The sequence below is a fragment of the Lissotriton helveticus genome, chromosome 4_1 (assembly GCF_964261635.1).
Source record: "Lissotriton helveticus chromosome 4_1, aLisHel1.1, whole genome shotgun sequence".
In the NCBI taxonomy this organism is placed as follows: Eukaryota; Metazoa; Chordata; class Amphibia; order Caudata; family Salamandridae; genus Lissotriton; species Lissotriton helveticus.
The window spans coordinates 978,340,067-978,356,895 of record NC_136063.1 but is presented as its reverse complement, the minus strand read 5'-3'; the positions used below and the strand labels follow the sequence as shown (position 1 = coordinate 978,356,895).

General features: G+C 41.4%; 1 protein-coding gene across 1 annotated transcript in view; it reads left to right on the top strand.

Moving 5' to 3' along the window:
* SLC6A3 (solute carrier family 6 member 3) overlaps positions 1 to 16,829 on the top strand; it is a 711,041-nt gene that overhangs the window by 668,700 nt on the left and 25,512 nt on the right. The window contains exon 9 of the mRNA XM_078685725.1: positions 15,639 to 15,767. Coding sequence (XP_078541851.1) covers positions 15,639 to 15,767 — 129 coding nt within the window. The remainder of the gene's footprint in view (positions 1 to 15,638; positions 15,768 to 16,829) is intronic.

Here is a 16,829-nt window from a genome sequence, read left to right as displayed (position 1 = left end):
TGGATATAACAAACTCTCAATGTTTAGACAATCCAGAATATGAACTTATAGTACCTCAGGATACGTGGAACTCATGAACAGTCGGTCGTTATAGATTTCTTAGAAACCAGAACATGGAGTTAAGAAGAACAGATGTGTATTTGAAATGTTTATTTACTAATGCCGTCTTCTCAGGCGTAGTACCTTAGATAATAAAAGTACACATATTATCAGTAGCAAAATTACCAGCATAGTTACTAGTACATAAAAAGTGAATGGTGATAGTATGTTAACATGCTGTAAATGAATAAGAGTTAGCAACACTTATAAGCAGCCGCGGGCCGTGGAGGGAGTTACGGTGAGGCAGGGAGGCGGGGAGGGGGAGAAGCAGGGTGGAGAATACAAGTACACATATTATCAGTAGCAAAATTACCAGCATAGTTACTAGTACATAAAAAGCGAATGGTGACAGTATGTTAACATGCTGTAAATGAATAAGAGTTAGCAACACTTATAAGCAGCCGCGGGCCGTGGAGGGAGTTACGGTGGGGCAGGGAGGCGGGGAGGGGGAGGGGCAAGGTAGAGAGGGCTCCACCCTGCTTCTCCCCCTCCCCGCCTCCCTGCCCCATCGTAACTCCCTCCACGGCCCGCGGCTGCTTATATCTCACCCTCCCTAATACACATATTATATTATTTGCTAAGAAGGTCTCTTTGTGTTGGTTTAGGGCGTGCCCATACTTTAGTGTCTTAGATTTGAAGGAATCACATCAGCATACACCAGCTCTCTCTTCATGTGAACCGCATCAACTGTTGTGTATGTGTGTTCGGCAAAGCAATATAAAACCCGCCTCATGCCCAGAATTGGCAGAAGTTGCACTTATGTTATGAGTATGAAGTCGTGGAGATCAGACCTCATAACAATTCTGTATCGTGTTGTTCTTGAAACTTTAGCACTCGCTGTACAGATATAGTTTAACAAGTAAAGCAGATAGTAGACCAATAACATATTATTCTCATGTAAACCACGATGAACTACTAGGTGGAAAGCTAAAGCAACAACTAAGTGTCGTGTGCAGAAGTTGCAAAAAAGGAAAAATGGCGTTTAAACCGGTAATGAGCCCATGCTAACTTAACACGGTGTAAAGATATCCAGGACCTAGATGACACCTCCTCATGATCCGGAAACGAACTGAATAAGATAATAGAAGTGCCATCTCATGAGAGCAGATTGCAAGTTTATATGTGGACGGTCCGCAAGGTAAAGCATTAAAAACTAGGAAAATTCAATGCTAAAGAAAAATAAAACAGCCAAGTACTTTATCGAGTCTTAAGCCAATAGGCAAGGTAAATAATAAAAACTTGACAAATAAGTCAATGAATTGTCAATGAAATGCTAGTACTCAGCATATCAAACATGAAAAAGGTCTATGACATAACTGTGTATGCAAAATAAGCTGCAACAGCCTCCAATAGGAAGTCACCGTCTTCATCCGAAAACAGTTCAGCCATCCAATTTAAAAGCGGAAAAGAACATACGTGCTCTCCCAGCACCGGATCCTCTATCACCATCAGAGGACAGCTCGGTGGGTTTTCAAGAAAGCTCTGTTCCAAGAAAGACTGTGCTGCCGCCAGTAAATTCCAGGGACCAAGTAGTCCATGCATCAATGCCACAGCCATAATCCTTTCGCCAGGACAAACCAACTCGTGAGTAATGATAGGAGTCATCAGCTGATTAAAGTCGACGTCAGGAGAAACCGGTCCGCAGAGACACAAATCAATGGCCCAATCGAAATCACAGGTCAGGCAGTGAAATACAGGCTGGACACAGGTGAAGTAGGAGAACCGAAAAGATAATCCATATGCCGTGCTTAATATCGCCAACGGCATTGTGCCATAATATTCTAGCATGCGATTGCGGAACAGTGTCAGCAGCTGCAGGGTCGGAGGTTGCATAGGAGGGACATCCATATTTAAAAATGTAAAAAAGCACAAGAGCGTCCGCTGGTAATGCAAGTAAAAATGCCAATCCACGAACCAGAGTGCAGAAAATACAATGAAAAGAAGCAGGGATGACTCCAAAGATTTTCTCAAATGAAGTCACGAGACCACTGGTAACAACTTTAAAAAAGTGTGCCAGGGATTTTGTGGAGGATGCGTTAAAGATAGTCGGAAACATGTTGCTGAAATTGAAAGGCAAACCTGTGTACGGGTGTTCGCTATGTGAAGTACGAAAGTTTCACGGGCCGAACTCAAGGCCACCTCTCTCTGAGACAAAAGAGCTCTTATTCTTGCCATGCCGTTGAAACGTGTCCCAAGGTTGGTATTTGTGGCCAGATTGAAAACTCCCTATGTTCATGTGTGGGAGGAAATAGAACATTTCTGCAGCAAATAACCCGTTCACTTACTGTTACGATAAAAGGAATACTTTTAATTAACTCAGAACAATCTTCATTATTGAGCATCAAATAACTACCATTTTCCAACAACTTGAACGTGGGGATGATAGCAGGAACTGGCGTGCCTTGCAACACGCAAGCCATATTTGGTCGGTGTTTGTTGCATGAATCGTGTAACTGTATGTGCCTACACATTAGTGAATGATCTGGCGTCTCAGTGCATTCCTCTCCATTCAGATAAACTTCTTGATCATCTTTGAAACATCTGTATGTGTATGGAAGCGACCAGACCTCATGAAGAAAAGCACTACCTAAAGGTTCATAACGACCTATTGGTATATATTTCATACAATTTGAAAACTTATATAAAGCAAAAGGCAGCGTTATTAAACCGTGGATAAGGCATGTTGCCAAAAAACCCGCAATCCTCTGCTGATGATGTCACTGAGCATGTCATGAATGATGTAATATGTGACATCATCAGCAGTGGATTATGGGTAATGGTATCTCTAGTTTACTCCCCTATAGCTGTCTTTCTTTTAACATAAGTGTGTGTTTCCTTCCCTTATACTTACTGTTTTTGGTTCGCTTCCAGTTCGCGTACCAGCGAGCGAACTAGGAAGCGAACTAAGAGAAATAGAGGTTGGCACAGTTCCAAATATTGTACCAATTTTTTAATAACGGGGAGGTAGTTCTGAAAAGAACTTTTTTTTTTATTTTTCTGAACATTTTTTTACTGTTTTTGAATTTTTCGGAACAGTTTTATATTTTTTTGGGTTTTTCTTGGAGGGGGCAATGAAAACGATTCATTGTAAAGGGCTCAACAGGAGCAACAAAACAAAAAAAAGAAGTATTTATTATTTTGGGCGTTTCGGACAAACTTGCATATGATAGTCAATAGCTCTGTTGATCAGAGTGATGCTTTTTTCTCCGTAGGAAATGAATCCATCGCAAAATGCGCAGGTGTGTTTTACATCACCAAATCTCATTTGTATATTTGGCACCATCTCCCTGCCCTCTGGTCCCGTTACTTCCGGTACAACAGATCTTCTGGCCATAATAGGGAGATTATCTAGGTCGTTCCGAAACTGTGCAGCACTGTAGTTGTTAGGATGCCACCTAGTCATATGGCGATGCATTGTGTAGTTTCCGAAACTGTATTTTTTGTCGGTCCCTCTGGATAGTCTATCTTGACATATAAGGCAAGTTACGTATCTTGCATTTACTTTTTTCTGACCTTTGGGAATTTTAAAAAATTGCCAAATGAAGTTTTCTTTCCGGTGAGACGTCTTGGGCTGCTCAGGCAAAAACTGCCTCTCTTCGTGCTCGTCCTCCTGTTCCTCTTCTTCTTCTTCTTGTTGAATTACAACTTGAGCAGGTGGTCCACTCTTCCTTGGATGTGGTGGAGGTGGTGGGGAAGCACCAGCTGAAGCTACTAAAGAAGCCATTGCTCAGTGATCACAAAGGGTCTTTCTCTCACAATGATGAAAGTCAGAGTGAGGAAAGAAGGAGGGATTTTCATCATTTGGGAAAAACAAGAGTTCTCAACCAATCAAAAGTGTTCATTTTAGATTATATGACCTAGTCTTACATCATTAGGAAACCAAAAGTGAAATGAACCAATGAAAAGTGTTATTACCAAGTCACATGACTTGCTGTGTTTACGTTAAGCGCTTTGCAGGGCCTCCCGGTTTGCTTCCAGAAACCTGCGCTTTGCGACTCGCTTCGCGTACCAGTTCGCTAACGTAGCACGTCATATGACGTATCACGCGACAACGTGAAACGTCATGCGGACGGGAGGCGTCACGATGTTGTTTTCTAACGCGGCACTTGCGGTAAAGAAACGTTTACCGGCTCGCGGTCTATTTCGCGGCATCAAGGTCAGCTAACGGGAAGCTTCCCGATTCGCGAAGCGGGAACGAAGAAAAAAAAATATTTAAAAAAAAAATTATTCATAAACATATAAAATATATTTTTGGATTTAAAGAAGAATACATTTTACAGCTACAGATATTAGCTGTTAAAAAACCAATGAAATTCACAGAAAAAACCATAGGTTATAGACCATATATAGTTAGGAATTAGCATTTACAAAACCTTGAAAATTCACTGAAAAAACCATAGGTTATAGACCATATATAGTTAAGAATTAGCATTTAGAAAACCTTATTTTACTCACACAAAACCATTGAAATTCCATATATAGTTAGTTGCACTAACTATATATCGCGCACCCGCAATCCACTGCTGATGATGTCACATATTACATCATTCATGACATGGTCAGTGACATCACTGATGACATCACTGATGACATCTCAAATGACATCACTGATGACAACATCCAGTGACTGTATGTTTCTGTAAAGTTAAAATATGTCTTAGATATTGAAGAATGAGTGGATGTATAAGTGTCTGGATGAAGGATTTAGTAGGTGCGTGACTGACTGTATGAGTGAGTGATTAAATGTGTCTCACTGAATGCATGGGTTAGTGACTAAACTGTCTTAATTTGTGCATCATTATGTCTGTTGTGATGTAAACTGCTGCATGTGTTGATCATTAGCTATACGAGAGGCTATATGTGTTATTAATTGGTTGCCCAAGTATTTCTATGGGAGATTGAGTTTGTGTGGGGGTGGCTGGGAGGTGTGTGACTCTGTGCATAGATGTGTGAGCAGTTGATTCACTAGGTGTATGAGTTCAAGAGTGCATGTGGAAAAAGCTACATGGGCGGTTGACTGTGTGCATGAGTGTATTGATGAGTGAATGGATATCTCAATGCTACATGTCATAGTAAGTACATATGTAAAACACAGTACATGTGAGAGTTGGCATATATAAATAACTGTGCATGAGAGCCACTGAATGTGTGAGTGGCTGTATGGATCATTGTGAACTTGTATCAGGGATTGTATAAGAGAGTAAATATGTGTTAGTATATGTTTGAATAAGTAAGGTGTGTATAACTGTATAGTTGAGGAAATGGAGGTGAGATTGTTTCTTTGCATGACTGACTAGGTGTGTGAGTAACTCCATGGATGAGTGACAGTGTGTGAGTGTCTGTATACACTGAGTGTATCTAAGGTTATATTAGAGTCTGAAGAGGTTTATCGTATTAGCACAAGAATGATGTCAAATGAGATGTCATCAGTGATGTCATCAGTGATGTCATTTGAGATGTCATCAGTGATGTCATCAGTGATGTCACTGACCATGTCATGAATGATGTAATATGTGACATCATCAGCAGTGGATTGCGGGTGCGCGATATATAGTTAGTGCAACTAACTATATATGGAATTTCAATGGTTTTGTGTGAGTAAAATAAGGTTTTCTAAATGCTAATTCCTAACTATATATGGTCTATAACCTATGGTTTTTTCAGTGAATTTTCAAGGTTTTGTAAATGCTAATTCCTAACTATATATGGTCTATAACCTATGGTTTTTTCTGTGAATATATATATATATATTCACTGAAAAAACCATAGGTTATAGACCATATATAGTTAGGAATTAGCATTTAAAAAACCTTATTTTACTCACACAAAACCATTGAAATTCCATATATAGTTAGTTGCACTAACTATATATCGCGCACCCGCAATCCACTGCTGATGATGTCACATATTACATCATTCATGACATGGTCAGTGACATCACTGATGACATCACTGATGACATCTCAAATGACATCACTGATGACATCACTGATGACATCTCAAATGACATCACTGATGACATCTCACTTGACATCAATGATCACATCACTGATGATATCATTCATGTCATAATACAATGCATCTCCTCACACTGTAATATAACCTCCGTTACACCCAGTGTTAAATAGAGAGTATCATTTTTGAAACCATTGACACACCAATACTAGTTACTACATACGCACTCACTGATTCCTATGTCTACACACACATTCACTCATACAATCATTCATACATACAATCACTCATCTTTACAACACTATCATATGCACTCATACACCTATACAGACACTCACACTCTGCCACTCATCCATGGAGTTACTCACACACCTAGTCAGTCCTGAAAAGAATCAATCACACTTCCATTTTCTCATCTATACAGTTAAACACAGAACACCTTACATTTTTGAAACATATACTAACACATAGTTACTCTCTTATAGAATCACTGATACAAGTACACATTGATCTGCACAGAGTCACACACCTCCCAGCCAGCCATACACACACTCAGTCTCCCATACAAATACTTGTGCAACCAATCAATAACCCATATAGCTACTTATATAGCTACTGATCAACACATGCAGCAGCTTGCACAACAACAGACATACTGATGCACACTTTCAGACAGTTTAGTCACTAACCCGTGCATTCAGTAAGACGCATTTAATCACTCACTCATACAGTCAATCACGCACCTACTAAAACCTTCATTCAGACACTTATACATCCACTCATTCTTCAATATGTAAGACATATTTTAACTTTACAGAAACATAGTCACTGGATGTTGTCATCAGTGATGTCATCAGTGATGTCATTTGAGATGTCATCAGTGATGTAATCAGTGATGTCACTGACCATGTCATGAATGATGTAATATGTGACATCATCAGCAGTGGATTGCGGGTGCGCGATATATAGTTAGTGCAACTAACTATATATGGAATTTCAATGGTTTTGTGTGAGTAAAATAAGGTTTTTTAAATGCTAATTCCTAACTATATATGGTCTATAACCTATGGTTTTTTCAGTGAATTTTCAAGGTTTTGTAAATGCTAATTCCTAACTATATATGGTCTATAACCTATGGTTTTTTCTGTGAATTTCATTGGTTTTTTAACAGCTAATATCTGTAGCTGTAAAATGTATTCTTCTTTAAATCCAAAAATATATTTTATATGTTTATGAATAATTTTTTTTTTAAATATTTTTTTTTCTTCGTTCCCGCTTCGCGAATCGGGAAGCTTCCCGTTAGCTGACCTTGATGCCGCGAAATAGACCGCGAGCCGGTAAACGTTTCTTTACCGCAAGTGCCGCGTTAGAAAACAACATCGTGACGCCTCCCGTCCGCATGACGTTTCACGTTGTCGCGTGATACGTCATATGACGTGCTACGTTAGCGAACTGGTACGCGAAGCGAGTCGCAAAGCGCAGGTTTCTAGAAGCAAACCGGGAGGCCCTGCAAAGCGCTTAACGTAAACACAGCAAGTCATGTGACTTGGTAATAACACTTTTCATTGGTTCATTTCACTTTTGGTTTCCTAATGATGTAAGACTAGGTCATATAATCTAAAATGAACACTTTTGATTGGTTGAGAACTCTTGTTTTTCCCAAATGATGAAAATCCCTCCTTCTTTCCTCACTCTGACTTTCATCATTGTGAGAGAAAGACCCTTTGTGATCACTGAGCAATGGCTTCTTTAGTAGCTTCAGCTGGTGCTTCCCCACCACCTCCACCACATCCAAGGAAGAGTGGACCACCTGCTCAAGTTGTAATTCAACAAGAAGAAGAAGAAGAGGAACAGGAGGACGAGCACGAAGAGAGGCAGTTTTTGCCTGAGCAGCCCAGGACGTCTCACCGGAAAGAAAACTTCATTTGGCAATTTTTTAAAATTCCCAAAGGTCAGAAAAAAGTAAATGCAAGATACGTAACTTGCCTTATATGTCAAGATAGACTGTCCAGAGGGACCGACAAAAAATACAGTTTCGGAAACTACACAATGCATCGCCATATGACTAGGTGGCATCCTAACAACTACAGTGCTGCACAGTTTCGGAACGACCTAGATAATCTCCCTATTATGGCCAGAAGATCTGTTGTACCGGAAGTAACGGGACCAGAGGGCAGGGAGATGGTGCCAAATATACAAATGAGATTTGGTGATGTAAAACACATCTGCGCATTTTGCGATGGATTCATTTCCTACGGAGAAAAAAGCATCACTCTGATCAACAGAGCTATTGACTATCATATGCAAGTTTGTCCGAAACGCCCAAAATAATAAATACTTCTTTTTTTTGTTTTGTTGCTCCTGTTGAGCCCTTTACAATGAATCGTTTTCATTGCCCCCTCCAAGAAAAACCCAAAAAAATATAAAACTGTTCCGAAAAATTCAAAAACAGTAAAAAAATGTTCAGAAAAATAAAAAAAAAGTTCTTTTCAGAACTACCTCCCCGTTACTAAAAAATTGGTACAATATTTGGAACTGTGCCAACCTCTATTTCTCTTAGTTCGCTTCCCAGTTCGCTCGCGGGTACGCGAACCGGAAGCGACCCAAAAACAGTAAGTATAAGGGAAGGAAACAGACACTTATGTTAAAAGAAAGACAGCTATAAGGGAGTAAACTAGAGATACCATTACCCGTAATCCACTGCTGATGATGTCACATATTACATCATTCATGACATGCTCAGTGACATCATCAGCAGAGGATTGCGGGTTTTTTGGCAACATGCCTTATCCACGGTTTAATAACGCTGCCTTTTGCTTTATATAAGTTTTCAAATTGTATGAAATATATACCAATAGGTCGTTATGAACCTTTAGGTAGTGCTTTTCTTCATGAGGTCTGGTCGCTTCCATACACATACAGATGTTTCAAAGATGATCAAGAAGTTTATCTGAATGGAGAGGAATGCACTGAGACGCCAGATCATTCACTAATGTGTAGGCACATACATTTACACGGTTCATGCAACAAACACCGACCAAATATGGCTTGCGTGTTGCAAGGCACGCCAGTTCCTGCTATCATCCCCACGTTCAAGTTGTTGGAAAATGGTAGTTATTTGATGCTCAATAATGAAGATTGTTCTGAGTTAATTAAAAGTATTCCTTTTATCGTAACAGTAAGTGAACGGGTTATTTGCTGCAGAAATGTTCTATTTCCTCCCACACATGAACATAGGGAGTTTTCAATCTGGCCACAAATACCAACCTTGAGACACGTTTCAACGGCATGGCAAGAATAAGAGCTCTTTTGTCTCAGAGAGAGGTGGCCTTGAGTTCGGCCCGTGAAACTTTCGTACTTCACATAGCGAACACCCATACAGAGGTGCAAAACCTTTTTCAATTAACATTTGCCTTTCAATTTCAGCAACATGTTTCCGACTATCTTTAACGCATCCTCCACAAAGTCCCTGGTGCACTTTTTTAAAGTTGTTACCAGTGGTCTCGTGACTTCATTTGAGAAAATCTTTGGAGTCATCCCTGCTTCCTTTCATTGTATTTTCTGCACTCTGGTTCGTGGATTGGCATTTTTACTTGCATTACCAGCGGACGCTCTTGTGCTTTTTTACATTTTTAAATATGGATGTCCCTCCTATGCAACCTCCGACCCTGCAGCTGCTGACACTGTTCCGCAATCGCATGCTAGAATATTATGGCACAATGCCGTTGGCGATATTAAGCACGGCATATGGATTATCTTTTCGGTTCTCCTACTTCACCTGTGTCCAGCCAGTATTTCACTGCCTGACCTGTGATTTCGATTGGGCCATTGATTTGTGTCTCTGCGGACCGGTTTCTCCTGACGTCGACTTTAATCAGCTGATGACTCCTATCATTACTCACGAGTTGGTTTGTCCTGGCGAAAGGATTATGGCTGTGGCATTGATGCATGGACTACTTGGTCCCTGGAATTTACTGGCGGCAGCACAGTCTTTCTTGGAACAGAGCTTTCTTGAAAACCCACCGAGCTGTCCTCTGATGGTGATAGAGGATCCGGTGCTGGGAGAGCACGTATGTTCTTTTCCGCTTTTAAATTGGATGGCTGAACTGTTTTCGGATGAAGACGGTGACTTCCTATTGGAGGCTGTTGCAGCTTATTTTGCATACACAGTTATGTCATAGACCTTTTTCATGTTTGATATGCTGAGTACTAGCATTTCATTGACAATTCATTGACTTATTTGTCAAGTTTTTATTATTTACCTTGCCTATTGGCTTAAGACTCGATAAAGTACTTGGCTGTTTTATTTTTCTTTAGCATTAAATTTTCCTAGTTTTTAATGCTTTACCTTGCGGACCGTCCACATATAAACTTGCAATCTGCTCTCATGAGATGGCACTTCTATTATCTTATTCAGTTCGTTTCCGGATCATGAGGAGGTGTCATCTAGGTCCTGGATATCTTTACACCGTGTTAAGTTAGCATGGGCTCATTACCGGTTTAAACGCCATTTTTCCTTTTTTGCAACTTCTGCACACGACACTTAGTTGTTGCTTTAGCTTTCCACCTAGTAGTTCATCGTGGTTTACATGAGAATAATATGTTATTGGTCTACTATCTGCTTTACTTGTTAAACTATATCTGTACAGCGAGTGCTAAAGTTTCAAGAACAACACGATACAGAATTGTTATGAGGTCTGATCTCCACGACTTCATACTCATAACATAAGTGCAACTTCTGCCAATTCTGGGCATGAGGCGGGTTTTATATTGCTTTGCCGAACACACATACACAACAGTTGATGCGGTTCACATGAAGAGAGAGCTGGTGTATGCTGATGTGATTCCTTCAAATCTAAGACACTAAAGTATGGGCACGCCCTAAACCAACACAAAGAGACCTTCTTAGCAAATAATATAATATGTGTATTAGGGAGGGTGAGATATAAGCAGCCGCGGGCCGTGGAGGGAGTTACGGTGAAGCAGGGAGGCGGGGAGGGGGAGAAGCAGGGTGGAGCCCTCTCTACCTTGCCCCTCCCCCTCCCCGCCTCCCTGCCCCACCGTAACTCCCTCCACGGCCCGCGGCTGCTTATAAGTGTTGCTAACTCTTATTCATTTACAGCATGTTAACATACTGTCACCATTCGCTTTTTATGTACTAGTAACTATGCTGGTAATTTTGCTACTGATAATATGTGTACTTGTATTCTCCACCCTGCTTCTCCCCCTCCCCGCCTCCCTGCCTCAACGTAACTCCCTCCACGGCCCGCGGCTGCTTATAAGTGTTGCTAACTCTTATTCATTTACAGCATGTTAACATACTATCACCATTCACTTTTTATGTACTAGTAACTATGCTGGTAATTTTGCTACTGATAATATGTGTACTTTTATTATCTAAGGTACTACGCCTGAGAAGACGGCATTAGTAAATAAACATTTCAAATACACATCTGTTCTTCTTAACTCCATGTTCTGGTTTCTAAGAAATCTATAACGACCGACTGTTCATGAGTTCCACGTATCCTGAGGTACTATAAGTTCATATTCTGGATTGTCTAAACATTGAGAGTTTGTTATATCCAATGTGACACTGTACCTAGCTTGCTAAGGAGTTTTTGATTACTAACGTGAGTTTTGGGACACCCTAATTCGCCGAGGTTCCAATCCTCTGTCCACAGTTCTGTGTGAGAACAGAAACCCTGCGACAGGGGCACCCCCGACCCTTGCTGGAGCTTCATCACACTTGCGATACAACTCCAGCAATGCGCCACCTTTACGGCACAGATACATCACGCATCTGTGCTGTTTTTGCCCCATGATGCGCCGCATTGTAAATGCAGCACACCATAGGTGACGGAACAGCGGCACAGAATGACTAACACATCCCTGGTGATGCGCCAGTCATCATAAATGTATCCCTATGCTTCTTATCTTGTTAGAGATGAACCGCCATATGTATCATCAAAGTTTTTTGCATTTCCTAAATAGCGAACTTTAAGGAATAAATAGCGATTCTTTACCATTCCTAGTTTGCGATGAGCTATTTGCTAATTAGCCGAATGTAGCCCAATGAAGCCCAATGTAGCCCAAAGATGGCCGCCAGACACACAAAAAAACAAATGTAGCCCAAATATCAGCCAGATGTAGCCCAACTATAGCCCAGTGACAGAATGACCAATCAGCTTCGCAAACCTCCGTTACGCGAAGCGGAGCGCTGTTACAGATATATATCTTTTTTTGAACGTTAATTTCTCAAAATCCACTGGAGCACATATATTGAGACCTAGCAAAGGCACATCGGGCTACCAGTCCCTAATATTTTGCCAAGTTTCGTGCAAATCCATTCAGCCGTTCAATTATTATTATTATTATTTTTTTTTGCCCCGCGGGGCCCTTTTAAAACCTCCACATCAAACCTAGGGGGTCAGCGAGGATCTACTATGCCCCCTTATAGTTATTTCCCCCTTTGTTTTGACCTCCTCTTGTCTCTCGATCCTACCGAGAGACAAGATGGCGGCCGCTACGGACTGTTTGGAATGTTGACAGACGCCGGAGAACCAATCAGCTTCGCTTCACAAAGCTCCGTTGCGCGAAAAGTCCGCGAACCAGTGCGCTGCCCAGTCCGCGCTTACAGATATATATCTTTTTTTAAACGTTAATTTCTCAAAATCCACTGGAGCACATATATTGAGACCTACAAAAGGCACATCGGGCTACCAGTCCCTACAATTTTGCCAAGTTTCGTGCAAATCCATTCAGCCGTTCGGGCTAAAAGTGAGGCCAACCGCCCTATGGAAAACTCAATGTTAAAAACACGTTTTGGGACCCCCCTTTTTTCTCGGCCCCCACTGGACGAACCCCCCCCAAATTTTCAAGGGCTGCTCAGAAACAAAATGTGCCATTTTCCTGAAAATTTCAGCCAATTCCGTCCACAAACGCCAAAGTTATTAGACATAGAATTTTCAAAAAACCCATAGAGAAAAAATCCTAACTATATATACCTACTGGCGACCGCCAGTAGGTAATATATATATATATATATATATATATATATATGCCACGAACTCCGCCAAGTCCCGAAGAATCACCCTCAGAACAACAACGAAACCGGACCCACACGGATAGTTTGCAAAAATTAAAGTTTATTCCATCCTTTGTGCAGAGAACACGCCGCCATGACGCGTTTCGGGATCTCCGCCCCTTGATCACATATATATATGTGAAGAGCAAATTGCGCAGGCGCTTTGGTAAAGGCTCAAGGGGGCGGACGAAGCCCCTTTTTCAAATAAATGGCATTTGAAAAACGAGAGTCAGGCTTGGTGGAATCCTTACTACAGTCCATGAATAAGGGGCGGGTTTTGGCCCCGAAACGCGTCGGACATTCTTTACTAAAGAGGGAGTCTGCAATCCTTGCTCGGTGCCATAAATAGACCGGAGGGTCCAGATGCCGCGGTGAGCCTTTACCAAAGCGCCTGCACAATTTGCTCTTCACACATGTTCGTCGGCCTGCCTCGGTCGAGGTAAAGGGCTTCGCTCCAGAGGCGGAACTTGTATCCATTCAAACGGAGCCTGAGGCGACAACAAACACAATCGCCTGACAGCACGGCATCTCTGTATTATTGAGCGATGGTTGCAGATCTACCCTCCCCTCCTACTCAAGGAAGCTAAATGACATTAATGAAGGCAAGGAAACACCACTCTACTAAAGGGCAGAACAAACTACCTAACTGGCAGGACTACAATTACCAGGAGTCGTGGGGTCGTAACTCCGCCCACTGGGGGCAGAAGAAGCCCCTTTTTCAAATAAATGGCATTTGAAAAACGCGAGTCAGGCTTGGTGGAATCCTTACTACAGTCCATGAATAAGGGGCGGGTTTTGGCCCCGAAACGCGTCGGACATTCTTTACTTAAGATGGAGTCTGCAATCCTTGCTGGGTGCCATAAATAGACCGGAGGGTCCAGATGCCGCGGTGAGCCTTTACCAAAGCGCCTGCGCAATTTGCTCTTCACATATATATATATATATATATAAAACATATTTAAACTTTACAGAAACACACAGTCACTGGAGGATGTCATCAGTGATGTCATTTGAGACGTCATCAGTGATGTCATCAGTGGTGTCACTGACCATGTCATGAATGATGTAATATGTGACGTCATCAGCAGTGCATTGGGGGGCGCAAGTTATTGTCAGCTCAACTAACTATAAGGGCCAGATTCCTCAGGTTTTGTAAGAGTGAAATGTCCAACTAACTATAACGTCCCTGAAACCTATGTTTTTTTTCAGTGAATATATAGATGTGATCAAGGGCTCATCGGGCCCGAAACGCGTCATGGCGGTCGATGGTACACTGAAACAATAAAGACTGCAAATTACTTACTTGGGTCCGTTTTCGTTTATCCAGACGATTGGAGAGAGAGAGAGATAGATAGATAGATAGATAGATAGATAGATAGATAGATAGATAGATAGATAGATAGATAGATAGATAGATAGATAGATAGATAGATTGGTCAGCTGTAATGCATGCAATAGGAAGAGGCAGTTATGAGAAATACACTGCAGTCCCTTAGAAGCAGCTGAGTGCCAGGTGATGGAGTCAACCTTAGGGGAATTAAACAAAGTTGAATTGCCTTTGGTTGCCAAAAGGTCTCATTGGTTTAGAGCAGCGTTCTCCAAAGTCGGTCCTGGAGGGCCGGATCATGCCAGATTTTTTGCATATCCCTATTTAAATAGATTTAGTAATCTTAAAAATCTGCATGGAAATGTCCTTCCAGCATCGACTTTTTGTGAACCCTGGTTTAGAATAATCTGGTGGGAAACAAGAATGGTCTGAAGTCTTTTATGAGAGCACATTCTATGCAAAATGTATAGAGACTGACAATGTTTTCTCCTGGAATAGTAGGAAATGTATTACTCCTCAAATATACTGACTTTCCTGTGTGCACAGAAACAATAAGAAGTACTTGCTTGCCTCCAATAATGCCCTACCGTGGTGTGTGCCACACTGTGCTATGAAGCAGCTAAATGGTGAAATTTTGTGTATAATAAAATGCTAATCAACGTACTGGACTTGTTAGTAAAAGGTATCTTAATCTCTTTCAAATTGATCTTCTACTTTTGGTCAAAGTTCAAATCACACTAAACCCAACAAATAAGAAACATTGAATGCAAGAACATGTACATTTGATATAACTTTGTTCTGCCCCAACTTTGGAGTTTTTGTGACATACTAACATACTTATGCAGAAACTTCACAGCAGAATGATTAAAGCTTTCAGTGCCAATGCTGTAGAGGCATCATTTTGTGACACTACTTTTCATGATGGGTTACATTTTATAATCTGCACCACATATTTCGAACTTGTGATCTTGTGAAACTTTTGAATCATATTACTATCATTTTGCTACTATTATGCTCAGTTTTAGAACTATAGAAGTATTTATAATGTTCAGCTCAATGTATTTTTTTATCAGTAAGAACAACATTTTCCTTCTCATCATAGAACAGTTCCTGAATGTGTAGTATTTCATTCAGGGGTCTGTATTTTTGATACTTTGTTACTTTGTATTTTAGATGGGTGGAATGGAGTCGGTCATCACTGGTCTGATTGACGAGTTCAAGTTCCTTCACAGACACCGAGAGCTGTTCACCTTGTTCATCGTTGTGTCTACGTTTCTGATCTCGCTCTTCTGTGTAACCAATGTAAGCTATTCAAATGTCTCTCAGAGGATCCTACAAGACAGTGTTATAGTGATGTTTTAAAATGGCAGATGCTGTCTTTTGTGTTTAAATAATTTAGGTAGTAGGATGTCGATGAACCCTACTTACTTTTCCTGTGATTGTATTACAACTTCATTGTGCATTTGTTAATGTACCAAGAGACCCGCCCACTAGTGTTAGATTCTAAAAAGAAAGGCTTTTCATCTTTCAAATAAAAAGTAAAAGTGAGATTATTTCTGCTGCATAATTGATGATAATGTCAAGGTGTGGGGTTACAAGTAAGAGCATTTGCCACACATTGTATAGAGATTATGCTTTGTTGCAAGGAATTCGGACTGATATCCTGATCTGCTTAAATGGGGAGAAAGAAAGTTAGATGTTTTTAACTCAACATAATCATATAATTAATTCCATGTTAAGCAGGACAGGACTGCAGATCAATCTGTGAATTTTTGTGGAAATGCTTCTTTCTGCCATAGAAGATAAAAAGGTGGGAGACAGCCAGGGCCGCACTGGGAACTAAAACCGGCCCTGGCAAAGTGTTCGGCCAGCCCCCCCATACCCCCTGAGGGGTTGGGGGGGGAAGGCAGAGCTGTTTGCCAGGGCTGGTTTCGGCCAATTTTGTTACACAGACGATATTGCAGCTATGCTGCAAAAACGTCCCTGTAACAGAATCGCCCCCCCCCCCCAGGGGGCCAAAACCGCCCCCCCCCCCCCCCCACTGTGGCAGCCTATCGGGGAAACGCCCGGTGCCCCCTACGGCCAGTCCGGCCCTGGAGACAGCCAATAAATCCACCACGAACCGCAAATTGGGGGGTTTGTGGGCAGTTTGTGTGCTGTCACTGGGAAAACCACTGGACTTGCCCAAAACTCCCTACATCTGACTGTGGTTTGCCTGTGGAGGGAATGTGGGTGAATTTACAAAGAGATAAGGGAGCCATATCTCTTCTGCAAATCAATTAAGTCATCTACAGCATAAGCACTAACATGGCAGCTCCGAAAATTAGTGCACGTGCTGCAGAATGTGCAGTTTTTTCCAAAATG